This window comes from Musa acuminata, chromosome BXJ1-4 (assembly GCF_036884655.1).
Source record: "Musa acuminata AAA Group cultivar baxijiao chromosome BXJ1-4, Cavendish_Baxijiao_AAA, whole genome shotgun sequence".
Taxonomy (NCBI): domain Eukaryota; kingdom Viridiplantae; phylum Streptophyta; class Magnoliopsida; order Zingiberales; family Musaceae; genus Musa; species Musa acuminata.
This window is the reverse complement of record NC_088330.1, coordinates 5713372-5736270: the sequence shown is the minus strand read 5'-3', so window position 1 is coordinate 5736270 and position 22899 is coordinate 5713372. Positions and strand designations below refer to the sequence as shown.

The window sequence follows — 22899 nt, the reverse complement described above, 5'->3', positions numbered from 1 at the left end:
ATTTTATTAAACCTAAACTAAAATAAAATTAATAATATATTCATCAAATCTTTATAGTTAATCTTGATTGATTGATTGATTGATTCTTTTAAATAAGCTGCAGATGCATCGGCAACATGATTTGAGCCCCGGAAATGTTGGAACGGTCACAAGATGTTAGGGAACGAGTCGAAATATTGTGTAGAACGTTTGCAAGAAAGAGCTCGAGAGGGAGTTTTGTGCAAAACGCCATCTTAATGGCAAAATTGCACAAAACCCCTTGCTAAAGCACACGGGATGGGGCGTGTGTCATGTCGCAGGGCGTTCAAATATGGTGGAAGGATCCACTCCGAGAAGTGTCGGCCTGGTAGGGGTCTTGGAACGCGACGAGCACCGTGATCTCGTCGACCCGCTCGGGATCCATAGTTCCTGCTGGGATCGAGATCTTCCATGGCGAGTTCCTCGACCTCGGTGGCTTCGATCGCTTTCTTCCTCCTCCTGGGACTGGGGCATTGTAAAACCGTGAAGAGAGACGGTACTCCTTTGTCGCCAAATCCTAATAGGTTATTATCTCAGTGATACTGGTTCGAATCGCGTAGTTTCGTGTTGAAATCGAAACCCGCTTTTTGGCTTGGTAGATTGTTCGGAATTCACTGATTATCGTCCCTTTTTCTTTGGTGGATTGGATAGTCAGATCCGTAATTGGTCATCATGGTTCGGTTAATTGATCACAATTCACATACAAATAAAACTAGATAGGGGCACTGAGTTAGAATTATTGCTGATTGTCGAGTCAGATTCATTTTCTCGTAAGGAATTTAAGGCAGTGCCCTTTCTTTTGAACGAAAAGAATATATAAAAAAAATTCATTTCATGGAATTTTGATTCATTTACATAAAGAAATTTTCAAGCATCTAACCATGAGATGGTAGTTGGATAACTCCAGTCATAAAGATTGCTAGGAGATTAGTAACTACACCAGGACTGTCTGTTTGAGCACTCAGAATATAATCTCAATGCCTACTGGATGGATTTGCCAATATTATATTAAGTTTTGGAAATCTTTAGAAAGAAAAGAAACTTAACTTACCCAACATATTGATATTTGTGCATAAACCAGCACAATTGTCACAGCCACCATCAACATTAGTTCATCATTGCTGCACCACCTTGACCTCGGGTCATTTGTTTGCTGTGGTATCGTTCCTCGCCATACATTTTTTTAGATTTTCCCTGCAGATCTTTTCCATAACCAAACAACCTATACCTTCTCCGGATTTTTTTAAAATGTATCCTTTTTATAAATTCTGAAGGAAGTCTGGACTCATATGGAAACAACATGAATATGTTTACAATCGGATATCTAATAAAGTTGAGATGCTCATTATGGAACATAATAAAAGAGTGAAGACATTATTGATGTTCTTATGGTTCTAAGCTAAATTTCTTGCAGTAAAAGCATTGAATGAAATCAAGGCTTCGCTTGGATGGAGGGTAGTCTATGCATGGGTGGGAGATGATCCATGTGGAGATGGTGATCTTCCCCCATGGTCAGGGGTTACATGTTCCCAACAAGGAGATTACAGGGTTGTGACAGAACTGTAAGCATCCATCTTTCCCAACTAATAAACTGCAGACTTTGGTTCTCATGAGGAAAATCCTTCCTTTTTTATAGTTGTCATGGTGCTTCTTTTAATAAAACATATGTGACATTGTTCGACTATTTTTAATATATGAACTACACCTCAAGAACTTATGAGCAAAAATACTAGTATAGTAGGGAAAAACGATTTTCAATTATGAATATTTGTCTTCTGAATGTCGTTGTAGATGCCTTTAGTTGAGCTTATGAAGAAGACTGAACTGATAATTTATGTTGTCCTCATATCATTATAATGAAAATTTTGATCTAGTTGATCATTTTTATTTTTGAATAAGGTAGCTGTGTCCATTTTTGGGGAATAAAAATTAAGCTTGCAAGCAATTTTATGATGAGAGTAAATCACTGTTAACATAAATATTTCCAATTTCATGTGATCTCACAGCTTTGGTGATTTTTTTATCACTCCATAGCAACCATATATCATGATCATGTCACTACATGATTTTAATTGACTGTTGAAAGAACCTTAAGGCTTTTCAGGGGATTTTATGGTTGTTGCTCAATGCATACCCACATAAAATGTGAGTGAAAGAAGAAACTAGTTGCATCACTGCCTTTCCAGCATGTGGTCTGTGCTAATTCGATGCTAATGGAGCATTTCTGTGTTCATATACATTGTGACATAGTTGAAATATGGTAAAATGCATGTAGGAAATGTTTAACACTCCAGTTTAGTCTCACATCAAAAGTTGGCAAAGACTATTGTTAGGTTGGGCTTAAACATTTTGTAGTTAATGGTTCAAACTCAACGAAATCAATGGGATGATTATCCTATCAAACTGGATCATGACAAATGCTACTAGAGTTGACTTAGTATTTGGATATGATGAGGGATTTGAGTAGAAAAAAGATATCCGATCCATGAACAAGACTAGAGGGTACATCATGGTTTAGAGACAAGCACTAGGTTAGACCTTACTTTGCACCATGCTATGGTATGATTGGTGTTGGGTCTTGATAAGAACGTTAAACCCTTAAGTGAGGGAAACTGTGATATCCCAGTTCAGTCTTACATCAGAAGTGCGCAAAGACTTAGATTGGTTTATAGGGGTATGATAGGTATACTATACTAACTTGGGTTTAAGTATTTTAGGTCAGTTCAAGCTCAACGAAGTTAATGAGTCGGTTATCCTATTAGGTTGTATCATAACAAATGAGTGACATCAATTCCTTCTCAACATGTGGCCGATGTTAGTTCGATGCTACTAGAGTATTCTATTTTTGTGCACAGTGTTCTCATTATTAAGAAACTTGGACATTTGATATCTTAGTTTTACTGCTTCAATATAAATAAAACAACAAGCTATTGTAAGTTACATTTAATTTGATAGCTTTTGTGTTTCTGGAGAAGATATTCATTTTAAAAGTTTGGGTTGAATTGAGAGTTTTTCATGACTAAAGAAGATAATGGTTTCATTTATTTAATGTTGAACAGAATAATTTCAAAGACTATTGTTCTTGTAGTTTTTCTGTAATGTGAAGCTTATATTTTAGACCTACTTGACTTGCAGGGAAGTTTATGCTGTATCAATTGTTGGACCTTTTCCTATAGCAGTCACAAATCTCCTGGACCTGACAAAACTGTATGAACTCTTCTCCAAGTATCAATTACAATTTATGAGTTACCAAAATATTTACTGCAGCAACCACTGGTTGTTACTCTTCCTAGTGATTTATCTTCTGTATGCCACAAGCTTCCATCATAGGTTTACCTTATAATGTAATCAGGTGCCAGTATTTTGCATCATTGTATACTGATTAAAATGTAGTCTTGGTATGCCAGTTTACAATAAACAATGAGACAGCAAACACGTAGAGGGTGTTCACTCCCTTTATTGTTTGAATTAAATCTATGAATGTTTGTGTTCTGCAGGTATCCTATAAACATAGATGCTAATGTTACTGAATAATTTCTTCTTTTTTTTTCTCTCTATCAATATATCAGTTAATTATGTCAATATATGCTGCTAAACTTGATCTGGCTGGCTTGTATAGAAATGCATAATGAAATTGGATTCTCTTAGTTTATACAATACACAGTCTAAAGAAGACATGCTTATCATAAGCTCCTTCAACCCTTCCATATTTCCCTGTGGGTGAAGAAACAGTAGAGCATATGACTGGCTTGTTACAAGCTTTCTGTGAATCTTAACTATTATACAGAGAAGGCAACATCCAGATTGTTAGCTTGTAACTCACATATTGCAGTGGATTAAGCATAACTGTTGAAATTTACTTGAATGCCAGGGATCTTCATAATAACAAGTTGACAGGGGCCATTCCTCCTCAAATTGGGCGGCTGAAGCACCTCAAGATACTGTATGTTCCTTCCTTCTTGTCTAAGGCTGTAATTTGGTATTCCGTGTTTCCTACAGCATATGCTGCTATATTTACACTGACTCTGTTCTTTTGCAAGCTCAATCTTTCTGTTTAATTCTGTTCCATATTTGAAACAATAATATGGATGAATTTGATTAAAAATGATACTGTTTTTTATAAGAAGACAAGGTGATATTCGTCTTTGGTGACTAATCAGAGAGAAGAATTTCCTTGAGGGACATCAATTTTAATGTACCTTACCAACCAAAATGACAGTAAATCTGGTCAGCAATTAGACCTGCAAATCATTTGAGCATTGTCCTTGTGAATTCTCTCAGGCTTCATGGTTAACTTGCCTAATTGATTCTGTAAAGGTTGTGCTTCTGGAATCCTTGTTTCAGCATTTAGATTCATGTCATTTTTATATAATTAGATTATTGATGCATCAAGTTAGTCGAACAATCGCTCTGATTTTTAAGGAGTTCAGTTTGTTAAGCATTTAGATTTATGTCATCTTTATATAATTAGATTATTGATGCATCAAGTTAGTGGAACAATTTCTGCATGTCTTTTGAGGAGTTCAGTTTCTTAAGCATTTAGTGGACATTGATTTGACGATAACAGGGGCACCCTTCTAGAAAATTATTTGCCATTTTTTATAGGAGGATACAAAGTATGTTATTGAAAATAATTCGTGTTGGATATAGAAAATAAAACTTCTGTGCATGGGAAATATTGGAATGCACAAAGCAGTAAGAATGGTCCTAGATGGTAGTATCAGAGTATGGTAGTTTCTGTTCTTTTAGATTATTATTACTACTTTTGGATACAATGTGTAGATTGTTTATTCTGTGATCTTCTTCGATTATGGTATGTGACAATGCAAAAGTTGCCTGTCTCATGCGGTCAGTGGGTTTATCATCTCAAATTTGGACTTTCATTGAATTCGTTTTCTAAATGTCCATTTGTCCTATCACATGTCATGGAATAGCATCATGTAAACTAGGTGATCCACTCTTGAATCAATGCACTCTGTGTTCATGCTGTAGCAAATTAGTGTCATGCAGAAGTTTTCTTGTCAAAGTCAAATTGCCAATTGGTATTTTTTACTCCTATTAAATAGACGGTAATACAAGGATGGTTTCTTAGTCTGGTACTAGGATTCTCCATCAAAGTTATACAAAAATGATATTCTCCTCTTCTAAACTTTTTTTTCTTTTTTTCCCGAGGAAGCTTATATAAACTATCAACTGATGTTTTATTTTTCTTGCTTTTTTTTGGGGGTGATTCTAGAAACTTGAGATGGAATAAGCTGCAAGATATCATCCCTCCTGAAATTGGTGAATTGAAAAAATTGACGCATTTGTAAGTATTTAAGGTGTATTTGTTTTATTTTTTTGAAGATTTTGCATATTTTTTGGGTGTCTGCAATCTTGAAATATTTGCAGGTACCTGAGTTTCAATAACTTTAAAGGTGAAATTCCTGTGGAGCTTGCAGATCTACCAGAACTTCGTTATCTCTATCTTCACATGAACCGTTTTTCTGGAAAAATTCCTCCAGAGTTGGGGATTCTCAGGAACCTACGTCACCTGTATTGAGTTTCTCCTGATCCGGATTTACATGCTAACTATATGTTTTCAGATTGTTCCACTATAATCTACCCATTATTTGACTAATTTATCCATTTGCAGTGATGTTAGTAACAACCACTTGACAGGAACTTTAAGCAAATTCATCCGAAACGGAGATGGTTTTCCTTCTCTCCGTAACTTGTAAGTTCAATTGCAACCTTTTTTAGTATCATAACTTGTCTCTATCAGCATCTCTTTTCTGATACTATCTAGTGTAACTATGAGACTTATAGGTACCTGAACAATAACCAATTGAGTGGAACATTGCCTGATCAAATTTCAAACTTGACCAATCTGGAGATATTGTAAGTTTTGCCGCATTATTGTTTGAGCACATTCAATTTAAGCCAAGAACTCTGATATCCCTATTTTATCTATTTGCATGCAGGTACCTATCATACAACAAGATGAGTGGACTACTAACTCCCAAGCTTGTTGAAATTCCTAGATTGACCTACTTGTGAGTTTACTGCCTAAAATCTCTCGAATCCTAACAAACCGAACAAAAATTGATCGATCGATCGATCGTTGGACACTCAAATCTTCTTTTCATGTTTGTTTAGGTATCTTGACCACAATGCGTTTACTGGGAGGATCCCAGATGGCTTATATAAGCACCCCTTCTTGAAAGAGCTGTAAGCTTCTTCTTTTGATAACCTGTCTTCAATCGATAGCATAAACAGCATTGTTTCTTAAACCTAAGTTGGACGCAGGTACATCGAGGGTAATCAATTCAAGCCTGGTGCAAAGCAAAAGGGCACGCATAAGACGCTTGAACTGACTGACACAGAGTTCTTCTAGTGAGTTCAGTTTGATCGGTCATCAGCTTTACAAGTTATGTTTTCCTATACTTTTATTATTATCTATTGCAAGAACGTATTTAATTAGCTATATGTTTTCTGTTGATTATTCCGAGTAGAAATGCATCAGATACGACTAGTGCAGCCTTTTCATTTCTTTACAAAGAAGCAATATATCATATTTATGTTTGCTGTCTACTTCCTGTTTCATTTATGTTACTGACGGTCTCTATGAAGAAGATCCATTACTAAGAACTTAAGGTTGTAGAAGGACACTCGTCCAAGGGAAAATAGTAGAAGAGCTAGAAAATTTGGTCTTCTCTGTTATAGCTGTACGTTTACATCAAGACAAAAGCATGCCTAATTACCATCATAGTTTGCATTATGAGAAAGACTAAATTACCATCAAATATGCAGACCCCAGTGTATATCTACGTACTCATTTCAGTGTTCGCAGACGATACGCCAACTTGGTCCTTGTGAACACTGAGTTCCACCAAAACCCAGTAAAGCTTCAAGGTTTAGTTTCAATGCATCCATTCTTCTCTGTTCACTATGATGATGTGCCAACCTTACAAACATAGTACCCGCAAGTGACTTTCGGTTGAAAACCATGTTTCCTGCAGACAAATATATAACATATCAATCTAATAACAATCAATCCAGTTTTCAATTTGATCCTCGCCTTTGCGTAAAAATATAAAAAGAATATTTTCTTCAGACCAGGATCCATTCAGTTGTTCATTCTATTACTGCTTCTATTCTGAATGGCGTTGTATCCCTGCACTTCTTCCAACAATCTTGGAACTGTATGGCCTTGCATGTCAACTATCTTAGAAGGCAAGTAACACCACCAGATAAATTCTGAGAGTTTTGTTACGTTGCAAATATCTATTTTATCTGTCATAATCTCATCGATGAATCTTCGATATACAAAACTTCAAGGGAATATACTGGGAGAAGCAAGAGCATTACAGGGAGTATAGTACACAGAAGGCATTTCCAAATAGCTACGGAACTAGAGATCTCACAATATAAAGAAATGACATGATTAGTGATAGAAAAAGAAGCAAAACAAGATTTGATCAACTGGAATGGATGTGTGTTAATGCTGACACTGGAAAATCACCAAAAATCATAGTGCCCAGCAGCACAACTGAATGATATTTTTTCTGTAGAATTTAAAGCTATTTGGGTCTCTGAATGAGCGCGAACTCCCGAGAGAGAAACTATTCTGGAATCCCTATATGAACTTGGAGAATATTTCATGCTAGCTAGAACATACTCTTCAAAGATATGCAACCTCATTTAGGAAGATGCATGCAGCCAATAGATAGAACAACCTCTTCATAGCAAAAGCAGTCCATTCGAACTAAAACGTCGATCTAGTGCACGAGGCTCTAGCTATAGTATGGTCTGTGGAGGTTTAATGTATGCAAATATACCTTTGTAAGCAAGGAAATTGTTTCCTTGACTTGAACCCTTTACAAAGGGCAATCTTACCAATCACCATATAACTCAAATGTGAAGAAGTCTTGCTGTCAAACGTAAAACTGCTATTGTTTGCAGCAGATATTTGTACATATTGCATATGAAGCATCATATTACTCGGTGACATAGATAACCAAACTATGACCTAAGTTTAGTAAGTTAAATAGACAAAACAGAAAGAGAGAGCAAAGAACATCTTGCCATGTTATGGAGTTAAACAAACTCCTGTGCTATTTCATTCCCTGCGACATGATAAAATGGAGATCTGATAACTATCCATCCACTTACCTTTCTTTATCCCTTAACCAAGCAGATCAAAAACACTCCAAGATTCACAAACAGAGTTTTGGCCTTCGAACTTGGAAATCCTGAGGAGGGAGAGAACAAAGGAAAGAAGAGGTTACTACAAATCTGGAAGAAGAGGGTCAACAAATTTTAGCAGATGCATTATCCTCAGAACTTTGGCATGTAAACTAACCAGCTTAAATGAAAAAGAAGTGAACATTAATAAATGTATACATATTGAAATCAAACTAGGATCTGTGTTTATATAAATGGGTGTTATATTAGCCAATTCTATGATAAAGTTTCTCCCATATCCTAAGCTTTGGCAATTTTGACAACTTATTAAGCAAGATCTAAAACCATTAGGTATACGACCATCGATATCATAATAATGTTGAAAAATCTTAGTAAAGGCATCAAGATAAGAGCATGAGGAAGACAACCAACCCTTAGTCAAATTTTGAGCACTGTTCAAAGTCAGATGCCTCGTCAGAATCAGAGAGTGGCAGGAGAGAGCTTGTTCCAAGCATGTGCCCATTCAGACATACATAACACTCAACACTATCATCATATGCACCCAACCTGATGCAAGCGCTCCTTGGTATCATCTTTGCCTGCATCATGTTCCACAATTTTGCCTTGCAATATGGACACACCTCTGTGGAGTGGAGTTTGGCCTGCCTTTCGATCAGCATCTTTCTAACCTTCGAAGCAGAAAATGACTTGAACACACCGCGGAAGAATCCTACATCGCCATCATCTCCTTGATCTAGATGTTCACAAGGGTCACACACATACAAGACATCTGTCCTGCACTGCGGAATAAGAAAGCTCTTTCCTGAAGTCCTCGAAAACCTAGTCCTGTGCACAAAGTGACCTGGGACACAAGTGATATTAAAGAGGCCCCTCTGGCTGCAACCTGAACAATAGATGAGAAGCTTTCCAAGTGCTTTCCAGTTTCCATCGACACTATGACTTCCACAGGACTGCAAATCCAGCATCATTTTTGGGGCCCTTGTTCGACAGAACTCTTTCCACAATATCCGTTTGGCAATCTCATCAAACCATTTGCAAACACACGACATTAGCGCAATCAATCTAGGATTCCAGTTCAGATGCTCAAAAACAAGAAAGATGGCATCCTCGCTCAGGTGACCTTTGATGCATATGCAAGCAGCCGAATGGGTGCATCGATATTGCTTTGGTACCAACATTTTGCCAACAATCCACAACGAATTACACAGTCATGCCTCAATACCTCTCCAGCAAACAAGTGCTCACTGATCGAATAACCTGCTCATCTTCTGCAAGTAAAAAATCACTGTTCCATGAGTAACTTCCTCACTCTCATCTAAAAAAACACACATGATCTTCTTTCAAAGGTTCACTCATTTTACAAACAAGCAATGCTTGATACAAAGTCCACATCAACCAATACATGTTAGGAACAAGTGCAAATATTTAGATTATACCAAAATAGTAGCACATGCAATTACTAATGTTGCAATTGCATCTCCTGATCGATTCCAAGTTTGCATTTTACTTAGCATGAGCAATGTTTCTGTTCAGTTGGATGGCTTAACATAACATAAAACTAATGCACATGATACTGGAAATGTTCGACAAAAGCTTCCACTACTTCATGCAGATCTATACCTAAAAACCCATGCATTTATTCAGATGATGCAAGAAAAAACGATCGCATGGACTCGATTCTTCAATCCGGCCTTTGCTACAGAAATAAGGTTCAAATTCTTCTCCACCGATCAACATTGACATAACCTTTTCTCCAGGTTTTCTTGTCCGATCCAGAGCATCTAAACTTCCGATCGGTTCAAGCCGCCAGTTTCTTCTCCAAATGACCCTACAATTCCTTGATCCGAACAGTTCCCAAAATGCATGCAGTCCATTCCCACCCCACCCATGATTTCCAGTCCCGGATCGAGAGAGATCGACCAAATGAGGGGGGGAAGAGCCGATCAATCACAACACTCTCAAAAATTAGGAAAAAGAAACCAAAAATCATACTTTTTTTCAGGAGAATCATGCATAAAACCAAAAAAAAATCTCTCACCTGAAGCATCAAACCGCTTCCCGCTCCTCCCTACTCCGAGAACAAGTGACTGAGAAGAGAAAACCCTCTCGTTTACCCCTCGGTCACAGTCGAGGAAGAGCTCAGAAGAGGGGCGATCTCGTCTCAGAGCGCCTAGCGACGACGGAAGAGCAGTGGGCTAAAAAGAGAGCCGCTCACATAGCGCGGAATCACAGAAACACCATCGGATCCATGGACAAGTTCGTCCAAACTTTGTCCTTTTCCGGGGGCAGTTTCGTCCGACAGGCGAATCCGACACCGTCCAGTTGTCCTTCCGTGAGGAGAGACGACAGCAGGAAACTACGGCAAGAGAGAGAAGAGGAAGCAGATATTGCTTAGCAGTGTCGGCTGTGCTCGCATATTTAATTCAGACCGCTCGGCTCAGACCAACCGCACCAGACGATTGATTGATACCGCGCATGATAAGAGAACAATTCTGTCACGCAAACGGCGGACACACCATTGGATTGGATGATGGAAGCCGCACCACATACGGTGGAGCATTTCGTTCCTCTAAGATGAGACCATTCCATCAAATCGAGTTGAAAGGGGAGGATGATTCATCTAAAACGGGCAATCACCAGAAATCTGCACAAGATTTTGCTGACTTCAATGAGTGTAAGCTTCTTATTAGCTTTTAATATCGATTTGCTACGAAATCTGGTAATATGCCACTTTTTGATCCATCTTTCACTGCCCAAAAGATCCCTTAAATTTTAGCTAATGCAGCAATTCATGGATTTCTCCAAAATTGCAGATATCACAGGGTTTTATTTTCCTTTAGTTTTCGATCTTGTCAATCTTTGTATCTACGAAGCATAACAAAGGTGAAATCTAATAGAATCGAGACCTGCTAATGATCGAGAAAGACTTTGTTTTTATTTTTGGGATTGGAAGGATGGATTTATCACACCACTAATTCATTGAAAGAAGGAAAATACACGACAAGAACAGTACCAAAAGAAAAAAGAAGAAGAAGAAGAGGCGCTCATGATCAGAGTATACAATCATAAATATAGAAGAAATAGAAGAAAAATCCAGTCGATCTACCTTCATAACGAGAGTTGATTGTCTGATACAAATTACAACATCGTTGGAAGCAAATACACAGGCTAAAATCATCATCCAGAATATATAGATCACAGAAGGTAGAGGATGAGATGTCAATGCTTCTTCAGGAAGCCCTGAGCCATCTTCATGTAGTCCTCCAACCCGCCGCCGCCTTCAGCATGGGCCTCGCCGCCGGAGTGAGTCGAAGAAGAATGCGCCGCCGCAGCCGAGGATGAATGGGCGGAGGGGGACGAGTGGTACTGATGGAGATAACTCTCGGCTTGCTCCACGTACTTCCCCAGCTTCCCGTCCTCCAGCTTCGCGTAATGGGATGCGGCGCCGAGCAAGTCGGCGGCGGCTCCGGCCGCCACCGCCTTATCGATCTTGTCGGTCTCGTGGCGGAGGGCAGAGTTGGCTGCGTCGGCCACCACTTTGGCACTGGAGAGGAGATGCGATGGATTTGGCTGATGCCTGTGGCTCTGCGCGCTGCGTTCTCCACTGGCAGGATGATCGGAATCCATAGGAAGGTGCTTCGGATCAAAGATCGATTGGGTTTTCGAGAGATTTGCCGGCCTCGAATGGAACTAATGATAACAAAAGGGAAAGATTGCAGCTAAGGACAGAGATCTAAGAATCCAAGGGGAATGGAAGGGGAGTTCCGAAGCCCGGAAGAGAGAGGATAAGAGAGAGAGAGATGGCCACTATGTAGTAGTTGTTGACTATGTGGTTGTCAATTGGGTGATGCCTCTTCTTCCAATACAAATATCCTATCCTCCAAAGTTTGCGTGGTTGGTTGGCATCGGACGAGATGATTCACGAAGCTTCGTTTCTAAGCGTGAACAGCGTGGGCTATTTCTGTACGTACACACACGTTACTTACTGAGGGAAAGGTGAGATGTGAGGCCACGCGCGCGAGTGTGAGAGATTGGTGGTAAAGGATAGGTCTGTCTTTTTCTCTCGTCCGTGGAACAGCAAATTTTGGGGCCTCCTTCGTTCCTATCTTCGCCTGCAGTGATACATATAGAAAGAGATAAAATATATCTAAAATAACTATAATATCAAAATTAACATATATATATATATAATCTTAGATAAATAATAATAAATATTAAATTAAGGATATTTAAATAATCTTAATTATATTATTTCTCTCAATCAAATGTATATATTTCTCTTTATCAGTAAGATTTATTTCTTTGATATGATCGGTCAAACTTAGTTTTAAAACTTCATTAGAACCTTGTGTTGTTGAACTATAATAATGGAGCAAAATTTTCCAATCACATGAATTTTATTTGCCTTGATTTGTTATATATATAAAGATTATCCAAGGACTGAATTCCATTAGGATGTGATGTGGTGATTAGAATGAATTTAAGTGCAGCATAAGAGAGTATATATTTCTCTTCTTCTCCTCACGGTATCTTTCATGTTCCGACTTCTATCCGCATCTCAATTTGAAATTTTTGTTTTTTTTACGTTAGGTTTCTTTAGCTTTTATAAGGATTAGTGATTGATAACCACGGTGGCCAACTTGATTTGATTTGAGTTTGATCTATGCAAGAAATTCTAATAACACATAATATTTTGATCTTCTACGATGATATTTTCATGTATAGTCTCTTCGACAATAAGTAAGATTGGAAAGTGACGAAAGAATGCTCATGTGAATATTTTACGATTAGTCTCATAGTCGCATATGGTTAGAGAAAATTTTTTACGTAACAAAAAAAATTAAATTTTGTTGACATAATATATCCACAGTTCCGAATTGAGATGAATATTCCTACTATAAGTGACGAAAAAAGAAGACATTCTTAGTGGTTTTTACTAATGATAAAGAGTTTGACATACAAATAATTCAACACCATATTTTATCTCGTTAGATGCTTTATCAATTCAACACATCAGTCAAACATTATGTCCATCAGTATCAAAGTCGTAGCCTCATCTTGATACATCAACCACGACTCTCTCACCAAATCAACATAAACATATATGTGGCAATCATAATACTTAATGATTCAATAGATATCCAAACGATCGATTAATTTCTCACTTAACATCGATGATTATCAAAGCTCATTATAAAAAAATCTCTATATGTTTCTAAGATTCTCTCCAACGATTTAAATATATTATAATTTTTTTTATTTCGAATCTCTACATAGTTTTTTATTATATGCGATATTATCAGACTCATTCTTCTGCTATCAATCTTTCTGATAAGTTCAGATACTGAACTTAAATTAGCTTTGCTCGGAACCCATACGTGTTAGACAGCGACAACACAAGACCTAACTTATGTCTTCCGGGCTGCTTAGTCTTGAACTTGAAACCATAGGCGGGCAGTCGTAGAGTGAAAGGTACAGGTACAGTGCAGTGGTTGATGGGAAGATAATTGATCGATCCACAACGATCATGACCGTCATTTCCTCGAGTATCTATCGTGATGGACGCGTCGGCCGGGATCCGTTCATCCATCTCCCACAGCGGATTTCCGGTGAAACGTAGTGGAGAACTGCTTGTAGGAGATCCAGAATCTGTCCGCATTTGACAGAACACGTGCGTCATCCAATAATATGTTTTTGAACGTCCTTTCGCATTAATCATCGTACGGATTCGTGGTAAATATCCCAACCGCTGATTCTTCACTCCCTGACGCGTGGCCCCACCAGTGTACCTCGCATTCGCAGCCGCCGCCAACTAACGTCTAAAGAGTTCCCATAATACCCTCCAACGTTGTCGGTTTTCGGGCATACGGCATGGAGGGATAAGGGTAAATATGGTAATTTAACGTGGCAACTATGGGGGTTTTATCTTTCCCATTTTTAGCTCGCATTCATATTTAACTGCAATAATCGAGTGAGAGAGCGCTATTCGATACGAATGTGATGGCGGAGAACGGGAGCTGCGATAGCAGCTGCGGAGTCGTCGTTGTTCCAGAAGGCGGGGCGGGGGTGCCGCCGCGGCCCACCGTAAGCCTCCCTCCCCGCCCCTCCCTCGAGAGCCTCTTCCAAGGCGGCGGCAGCGGCTGGGGCGCGTGGGAGGCGAGCCCTGGCCCGCTGACGCTGGTGTCGAGCTTCTTCGCTGACGACTCCGAGTCGGAGTGCCGATCCTTCACCCAGCTTCTCGCTGGCGCGATGAATTCTCCGGTGGCGGCGGCGGCGGTGAGGATGACAGCGGGCTCCGCGGGGGAGCAGGGGAAGGATGCGGAGAAGCGCTTCAGCGGTGACGAAGCGGAGAATGGTAGTGGGTTTGTCCGGTCGGGGCAGAATCGACCGCCGAGCCTGGCTATTAGCCAGCCGCAGGTGTTCGCCGTGCCGCCCGGGTTGAGCCCTGCCAGCTTGCTCGACTTTCCTGCCTTCTTTTCACCCGGCCAGGTATGTGATTCCCTAAAAATCTGATCTTGAGATGCGAATTTGTTGCCGCTCTTGTTTTGACAGAGAAGAAAGGTTCGGATGCCCTAAGCATTTCGGATGGCACTTAGTGATATGTCTCGAGTTCATCGTTCAACTTGTTTGTTCCTTTTTATTTTCAATCGGCATTATGATGATTGTGGTTACTCAAAATGCTTGCAAACTAAAGATTTCAAATCTATTAATGGTACATAAATCGAATGATTTAATCTCAACTTCTTGTATAGATCAGGACTAAAATCTATATTCAGGACAGATCTCATCAGAGCACGTTCCTTCAATTTGATGGTGAGCTATGGATACAACCAATTTGCTAATTGGAGTATATAAATGCATTTGCCTACTGCTTGATAAAGAATAGTGGTAGTTTGGCACTCGAATAGGTGCAAACAAATTTTAGAACAGCTGGCCACCATGGATCTTTAGAGTAGTGTTTATATAAGATGTAGCGAATATGTGATCATTACTGAGGTGATTGATCGAGGCATCGAGACTGCATTATTCAAGACAATACTTATTCAAGAAGCAATCTGGTTGTTTAGGTTTGAAACTTAGTAACCATCTCAAGTAATTAGTTTTTGGTGTTTCTCAAAGCAAAATTGATCGAGGAAGATAACAAGAAAACCATTTCTTCCATGATCCAAGTGTCTTTTGTAGCTTTCAACAGACATATACCTTCTTGCTTCAACAGAGAAACTTTTTGAGTAGATTAATGTTTTGATAGGGTGAAACTGACAAGGAGCTTGTTGCAGGAATTATGGCTTTCTTATTGGTTCTACAAAGTTAATATTTCTTTGGTTCAAATTAAAATTTTGAAAAGAATATGTAACAAATGAGTAAGAAGGGAATAGTCAGCTCAAGAGCACAAGTAGAATGGTGCATATGGACCTTGAAAGCTACTTAGCTTTGCTTTGTTCGAGACCATGTAACGGTGTATGTACTTTACAAAGGCATTTCTCCCTTGTTCTAACAGTATAGTATTATGTTAATTTTGGCAAATTAATGCATTTTGAACATCCAACACCAATCTGTGATAGCAGTAATGGGAAAGAAGTTTAAAGATGCTAAATTGGTTATAGCCTAGAAGCCAATATATTGTTTAAAATACATACTTGGGTTGTTTCTTATGTTCCGTTCCGGTGATCTAAGAAGGCAAGATCTGGCATCTTGTCTTTTCAACCTGAAAACTTAACTATTTCTCAGAGCAAATAACTTGGAACTGCTAGAGCAAAAAATTTTATGACTTGATGACTTCAAATGGAAACCTGAGAAATTTATGCTAGTCTTGACCTTTGGAGGCATTAGACTGTTGATATCTCATGATGGTCTTTGTCACTGGACTTCTGTATGTAATTTTCTTTCAGAATCACTACTAGCACCTGAGCAGACATTATATTTGTTATCTTCTTCTTGTATCAGTTTCTGAATCAAGTAATGCTCGTCTATGAAACATTTTATTTTTTGTAAATCCATCAGTTGTTTTTTACTGGGATCCATGTAGGGAAATTTTGCAATGTCCCACCAAAAAGCCCTTGCTCAAGTCACAGCCCAGGCTGCAGAGTCTCCTTTTAGATTGCTGAATCAGACACAACTCCCATCACCTTCCCTAGCATCAACGGCAACCACCTCGTCACAGCAACCGATCCAGGAGATTCCTACTCTTAAACCAAGTTATATTGCAGTAGAATCTGCAGAAGGTTCCCAATCTGATAAAAAATCTCAGCCTCATACCCCCATTGTAGATAAATCTGCTCAGGATGGCTACAGTTGGCGGAAGTATGGTCAGAAGGTCGTGAAAGGGAGTAATTATCCTAGGAGCTACTACAAATGCACCCATCCAAAATGTCCAGTTACGAAAAAGGTAGAACGTTCTGTAGATGGTCAAGTAACCGAGATAATCTACAAGGGCCAACATAATCATCAACGTCCTACACCAAATAAACGCACCAAAGTAGATAGTAATTTGCCCTGTGGACTGGATGAGACGAATGGGGACCATGGCAATCTTGAACCAGGCTTTCGGGGTTGTCATGGGAATTTCAGAAAACTGAACAACATAACTGCTGCTCCAGCTTCTGGAAGGGATCGAGAATCTAATTATGGGACACTTGAACAATTATCTGGGTCAAGTGACAGTGAAGAAGCGGCCACAATTAGGATAGACGAGGGAGATGACACTGAGCATGATGCCAAAAGAAGGTATGTGTGAGTTCCATACTAGAATTATTGTGGTCCTATTCTTGAGCTTGTGAGATTATCTTTGGTTGATCTGCAGGAACATAGCAGCATCTTCTCAAAGGACATTGACTGAGCCTAGGATCATTGTGCAGACAACAAGTGAGGTTGATCTTTTGGATGATGGCTATAGATGGCGCAAATATGGGCAAAAAACAGTGAAAGGGAATCCTCATCCGAGGTAATATTTTTTCAGTATAAATTTATGATGTGTTCTAACTACAATGATATGCTTTACATGTATACCGGATGTATATTTTGGTGTTATTTTGAAATATGTCTTTAAATCTTGCATAGAGATTGCATATAAGTGCTTGCAGAAAATTTCCAGGTTATTCGAGCATTTTGGATGGTTATAAAATTTTCCGCTGTATTAGTGGATCCTTACGAGTGTCTTACAAACTGAAAAAAAAAAAAGAAAATTCAGAGAAGCACTAAGCTGCCTAAAGACAGACCTGGAAGATATCATTGATTTAGTCATACTGTAAATCTCGTCCCTCCCTGCGTCTATCGGGTAAGTCTCGACAAGCTCCCAGAAGTCTTAGGTTATCCGTGGGTGAAAATATAAACTTCAAAAGAGGATTGATTGATAAAGATTGCAGCCCAATGTGAAAGACATGCTGAGCAGGGAGCATGAGTAGTGCATACAGCCTTGGCTTTGCAAGCGAATAGGCTAAAATTGCTACTTAGCCTGATGAATATCAACTACTGGATTTGTTTAAATTGTTTTTTGTGTTTCCCACTATCGATCATGACTGCCCTCATGCATGGACTATTTCTGTGATCTCTATCATTAAACAAGTAGCTACCTGCATCAAAATATTTGACATTGAGCATTTTCAGTGTGACCTGATGCTTATGATCACAATGCAGGAGCTATTATAAGTGCACTTATGCAGGATGCCGTGTCAGGAAACATATCGAGAGATCTCCAACAGATCCCGAGTCTGTAATAACGTCATACGAGGGAAAACATAACCATGATGTTCCAGCTGCTAGAAATAGCAGCCATAGCAGAGTGACTGCTGTTTCCCTTACATCTGCAGACATCAAAGCCTACGATCAAACCCCAGTTGCACTTCTCCAATTAAAAGAAGAACATCAAGTCACCTAGATCCTTTAAGGTTCTGCTGTTTTGATCTTCGAGTACTGGAGCAAAGCTGGGCTTGAAAATGAGTTCTTATAGCCCATAGTTTTTTGTTGTTATGTGCTATTTATGTATTTGCATGTATCCATTGATGATTATTGTTCATTTGTAATGTTCCTTTTCACTCCTTATGCCATTGACGCTCACTGTTGTTGTTGTTGTTGTATATTATTTGTACAACATCAAGTGACACAAATGGTTGTTTATATGTTTTCCTCTTATGTCCAAAATTTGGGTTAGCTTCTGCATTATCTTTGTTACTATTTTTTTAGCTAATTAAAATTAATAGTTATTATTGGTTTTAGAAAGAAAGTTTTGTTTTATTTCATCTGATCAGTACTCTCTTACAAATAAAGAAAATCTGAAATACATATTTAACTATATTTATTGAAACATTCGGATTGATTAGTATATTATTGCACGAGTAATAGGTCTCATCCTTGTGTCGGTATTAGCTTCGATGTAAAAAGATGAAAAATATTTAAAAAAAATAAAAAATAAAAAATATTTTTATTATATTAATAAAAAATATTTAAAAAAAATAAAAAGATGAAAAAATTATTATATTTTGATTAAAAAAAACAAAAAATACATTAAAAAAGGAAGAAAGGATGTAAAATTATTATATTTTGATATAAAAAATAAAAAAATGTTTAATTTAACAGCATAAAATAATATTATATTTGTTAATTTAGCTGATAATAATCTTGTCAGATCTTACTAGTATATAAATTTAAATAAAACACGAGGGATAATAATAAAAGAAACAAAGAGAGGTTCAGTCCGTGCCTTAAGATTCGCAACTCCCATATCTCGCCGTCATGAGGCCTATTTGATCTTTTCAGAGGGAAAAAAAATCCAAAGAAAATATCTGCCATTCGTTTCTTGCATTACGAATCGAGCGAGGAGCAAATTACCATATCCTCACCTTGCCCATCTAAGCTGTGCAGCGGCGATGGACGTCCCCGACGAAACGTCGCCGTTCCCCATCGGCAGCAGTGAGGGAGCCGCCGCGCCGACGGCGGCGGACGCGTGGGAGGCGGTGGCGCAGCTCCCGGCAGAGGAGCACGGGAGGGGGTGGGAGATTGTAGCGACCGACGCCTCCACCCATGACGACTGTTCCATCTTCCCCCCTACCCTCCACGAGGGGCTCTACCTCCGCCACGACTCACTCCCAGTCCTAGCCCCTCCCATACCTCCCCAAGAACAGGTTAGGGTCGTCGAGGTGCCGTCATCTTGGCCCATGAGGTACGAAGAGGTGGGAGAGATGCGACCTACGCGATGGGGGCCGCTCTCGGATTCCGCTAGGCGGTTGATCGGGTCGGGGATTGAGGTGATCCGTGCAAAAATCTCACTTTGTAAAGGAGGAGGATTAGGTCTTTCGACCGGAAGGGGGGTTTGGTCGTTCATGGCAGTGGCCGGATTCGTGGGCGCTTTGATGTATATGAAACGGAGGCACCGGCGGGAGAAGGAGTTGCTTCTTCTCCTACTTTCAGAGAAGGATCAGGTAAATTTCGTTCCCCCATTTTCGTGCAGTCCATCATTTCTTTGCTAATAATTAAGCATATTGTCAATCTTTGTTATGATTGCATATAGTTTCCTCCGTTGGTATAGGGATGCTACGAATAGCTTGAATTGGTGCATATGTAAATCGTGTCATCATCCATGATGATGCGTCGTCTTTGCTTATCCAAAATTGAAACAGATATCTTAGATTAAAGAGGCTTCTAGTCTTCGTGATGCCGTAAAAATCCTCTCTTCCTACCCAACAACAATCTCTTGGTTCAGTACGGGGTGGCTAGCTAAGAGAGTCCAATGTGATACGTCCTCCTCGATCTGCTAATTGCATGGACAGAACGGTGAGGTTCTATTGCAGATCCCTTGCAAGATAGAACACAACTAAGTGTTTGTCAAAGTTATCTCTGGTGGAAGCTTTTCCAATACTAAAATCAAGCAAGTGACCAACAGATATAGAGTGCTTAAGCAATACTAGGAACAAAAGCTAGAAATTTGTGTATCTTCTTTGGCTGAGGGGTTTATAGTTGGCACTGTATGTTTAATTGTGGAGACAAAACTCCACCCGTCCGTTGTCTGTGCATGCCTCCTGCTCCCATGATCAAGATAAGCCCAATTGAGCATAAGACTGTGATGAGGCTAAAGGGAAAAAAAAAATATACATCCAGCTACTCGGTAATCCTCAGTCAGTCAAGGTCTAGGCAAATACACAAGTTCTTAGATCTAGTCCCTGCCCGGGTTGGGCCAAAATTCTTGAACTCATGATTGGCTCATATCTGCATCATCAATTTTGGTTGAATTCTAGCTGTATAGTTATAAATCTGTGGAAATTCTCTATCAATTCAACACATCAATCTCGGCCAATTTTAGCCAATTTCAGAACCTCAAGGAAGAAAAAGAAGAGGAGAGTAGGAGGAGAAGTAAAAGAAAAAGGAGCTTAAGATAGAAGGAAGACAAGATGTGACCATGAATGTAAAATAAATGAGACACTACCACAGTTTTTTTCCACAACTATATCATTTATCATCTACAACTATTAGTATAATATTCATGTCCACCATCATGTAAGCTAGAGAGAGAATATAGGGAGAGGAAAATGAAGGATAAGGAGTAACCTGTAATCTCTAAGCACATAGGAAAATTATTACAGAGAATGGAAAAGTCGTAGGATTTTGACTTAAGCCCCATTTTTTTTTATCTAATCTATACTTGCATGGTGATTAGAGAAACAAAGTGTGACTTATAGTAATATTTTAAGTTACAAATTGATAAATTTTGGATTTTTAGTATGACTATTTGATATGTTAATATTTTTTTATTATTATTCATTTTCTAGGATACATAAAATAGTTATTAGTAATAAATGATAGTAAGTATTTCTAATGAATTGTTCTATGTTATTTTCTATAGTGTTTTTATCTTTTATATTTTGGTTTCATTTTTTGAAAAAGATTAATATCTTTTAGAATATGATAATTAATAATCTTTTTTTTGTTATCTCGTATTTTATTCTATGTTTTAAAAAAAATTATTTTCATTTTTTAGTAATTGTCTCATCTGATTCTAATCCCACTGATCGGATCACATATATCATGCTGATCCTCTTAATATCATCCTTAGCTGATCTCAATTCCAATGCTGATTCTTCAAACTGTAATTGTAACAAACAAATTGCATATTCAAAGTTTCAAACATGACAAGAAGCTTTGTTTGTTTCTAGTAACTTTGGTAGAGTTAATTCTCAGTGCAAATGATAACCTCAATTGGCATTTGTCTAGAGGTCATTTATGTATGTATAAAATCATGCTCATGGTGCTGAGAAATCTGATTTTGCAAACCTGGAATTGAAATGCATGTATAATGATTAGGCTTTGAGGTTGATTTTGCAGTCATTTTCTTGATTATCTGCATCTTTAATAATGCCTTGATAGAACAATATTAATTGGTGGTATCGTCTTTGAAGTTTAATATCTGTGTAGTATCTTGGCCAAAGCTTTGACAACAATAACTACTTCAAAATCACATGAAGTCCTTGAGAAACAATTTTTGTGTCTAGTGGATTAGAAGATGTTTCTATGTACTAATGGCTTTCTGTAATTGCCACAATCAAGTAGCTAAAGTTATAGTGTAAAGTAAATTTCAGCATAGACGAGCTATAAATGACTAAATGTTTTGTTACAAACCGAAGGGCTGTATTGCTTTCCTTAGGATTAAAAGTGAAGCAAATCGATATATTAAGCTGATTCTGTTTGTGAAATTTTTTGGGTTTAAGATTGTAAATGAAAAATTAATGAGATAATGAGGTACGTATTTACATAAAATAATTGCTTGTGTGGCAAATAGCCAACTGCAGAATTATGAGTCACGTATCTAGTGAGGTCACTGGTCTAGTCTTTGAGGAACCTGTAATTGTATTTGGCAGAATCACCATATGGCAAGATTGGCCGACCCTTACTCTCGGGTGATACTCCTATCAGGTTAATGCTTGTTTATGCATTAGAGATGCTCCTAATCGTCATGTACAAATAAGTAAAAGAAAGAAAAGCTCACGGAAGTTAAATGAGCCATGATTGATCATCTGGGGATCCTCTTTGGTACCTGATGCTTGTGGATTGCAGAAGCATTGGCAGATTATTTACTTAGTAAAAGGTTGAGCCTTTCCCTTTTGTGTGGTTGTGCTTGTTTTTGCTACTATGAACAAGATGATGAGATGTTTCACTCTGCGCTGAAAGGGTGTATGTTCTTTCTCATTTTACAGAGGATACGGGAGTTGTTGAATCAAATTGCTCTGATGAATCATATCATAGCTGCGGGTTACCGAATACCTGTTACGAAGCGTACATGAAATCTTTATGGCTGTTGGATGAAAATGTGATGCTTGCTGTTGCATTATGTTTGTCTCCTGATGGTAGTCAATTTCTCTCTGATGTGTTAAGGACTGTGGCTTCACATCATTGGTGTACAAACCTGAGGGGTAATTATTTTTCTAAAGCTGTTACGAATCAATAAGAAATATAGTTACCAGAGTTTGGCGTCAGCTTAAAAATATCATCTTTCTTATGTTTATGGTTTGGTGAACTGTTCATCAATTCTTTCATGCCCTGATGGATATATGTGAGTCCTCAATGATCTCACATTATTAGATACAAGCTGTAGATGGTGACTTCTTGATCTGTGTCATCAAAAGGAATGAAGGGTATCTGTAGTCTTTTCCCAGGTTCTTCCAAAAAGAAAAACTGGTGAAATAAGACGAGTAGATACAGAGCCTTGCA

The 22899-nt window shown here is 38.5% G+C and overlaps 5 protein-coding genes and 1 long non-coding RNA gene across 9 annotated transcripts; 4 read left to right on the top strand and 2 right to left on the bottom strand.

Moving 5' to 3' along the window:
• The first annotated feature begins 159 nt into the window (after positions 1-159).
• On the top strand, positions 160-6591 carry LOC135643598 (probable leucine-rich repeat receptor-like protein kinase At1g35710). The gene is made up of 11 exons (XM_065160752.1): positions 160-514; positions 1433-1580; positions 3154-3225; positions 3890-3961; positions 5255-5326; positions 5410-5553; positions 5654-5734; positions 5827-5898; positions 5982-6053; positions 6157-6228; positions 6307-6591. Exons 1-11 carry the CDS (start codon positions 430-432, stop codon positions 6392-6394), a joined length of 978 nt encoding a protein of 325 aa, XP_065016824.1. The 5' UTR covers positions 160-429; the 3' UTR covers positions 6395-6591.
• Positions 6592-6696: 105 nt separating this feature from the next.
• On the bottom strand, positions 6697-10567 carry LOC135643603 (EID1-like F-box protein 2). Of its 2 annotated transcripts, XR_010498318.1 has the most exons (4): positions 10244-10567; positions 8617-9473; positions 8173-8252; positions 6697-7013 (listed from the first exon to the last, which is right to left on the bottom strand). XR_010498318.1 is itself a non-coding variant. In XM_065160764.1 (3 exons), the coding sequence occupies exon 2, from the start codon at positions 9381-9383 to the stop codon at positions 8619-8621; it is 765 nt and encodes a 254-aa protein (XP_065016836.1). In that variant the 5' UTR covers positions 9384-9473; positions 10244-10567; the 3' UTR covers positions 7919-8252; positions 8617-8618. The 2 variants fall into 2 exon arrangements, 1 of the variants encoding a protein (XP_065016836.1); XM_065160764.1 differs by lacking the exon at positions 6697-7013 and having other exon boundaries at positions 7919-8252.
• A 172-nt stretch (positions 10568-10739) lies between these two features.
• Positions 10740-11268, top strand: LOC135643611 (uncharacterized). Its single transcript, XR_010498319.1, has 2 exons — positions 10740-10879; positions 11019-11268. It is a non-coding gene; the product is annotated as an uncharacterized LOC135643611 (long non-coding RNA).
• Positions 11269-11286: 18 nt separating this feature from the next.
• LOC135643608 (nodulin-related protein 1-like) lies at positions 11287-12039 on the bottom strand. The gene has a single exon (XM_065160776.1). It carries the CDS (start codon positions 11830-11832, stop codon positions 11425-11427), a length of 408 nt encoding a protein of 135 aa, XP_065016848.1. The 5' UTR covers positions 11833-12039; the 3' UTR covers positions 11287-11424.
• Positions 12040-14191: 2152 nt separating this feature from the next.
• Positions 14192-18248, top strand: LOC135643586 (probable WRKY transcription factor 4). The gene is made up of 4 exons (XM_065160724.1): positions 14192-14694; positions 16232-16929; positions 17006-17146; positions 17839-18248. The coding sequence occupies exons 1-4, from the start codon at positions 14206-14208 to the stop codon at positions 18077-18079; spliced, it is 1569 nt and encodes a 522-aa protein (XP_065016796.1). The 5' UTR covers positions 14192-14205; the 3' UTR covers positions 18080-18248.
• A 728-nt stretch (positions 18249-18976) lies between these two features.
• On the top strand, positions 18977-22664 carry LOC135643577 (uncharacterized). 3 transcript variants are annotated; one of them, XM_065160703.1, is made up of 3 exons: positions 18977-19619; positions 22105-22276; positions 22386-22664. In XM_065160703.1, the coding sequence occupies exons 1-2, from the start codon at positions 19068-19070 to the stop codon at positions 22195-22197; spliced, it is 645 nt and encodes a 214-aa protein (XP_065016775.1). In that variant the 5' UTR covers positions 18977-19067; the 3' UTR covers positions 22198-22276; positions 22386-22664. The 3 variants fall into 3 exon arrangements, with proteins under 3 accessions (XP_065016775.1, XP_065016784.1, XP_065016778.1); XM_065160712.1 differs by having other exon boundaries at positions 18978-19619; positions 22050-22276; XM_065160706.1 differs by lacking the exon at positions 22105-22276 and having other exon boundaries at positions 18981-19619.
• Positions 22665-22899: the final 235 nt, after the last annotated feature.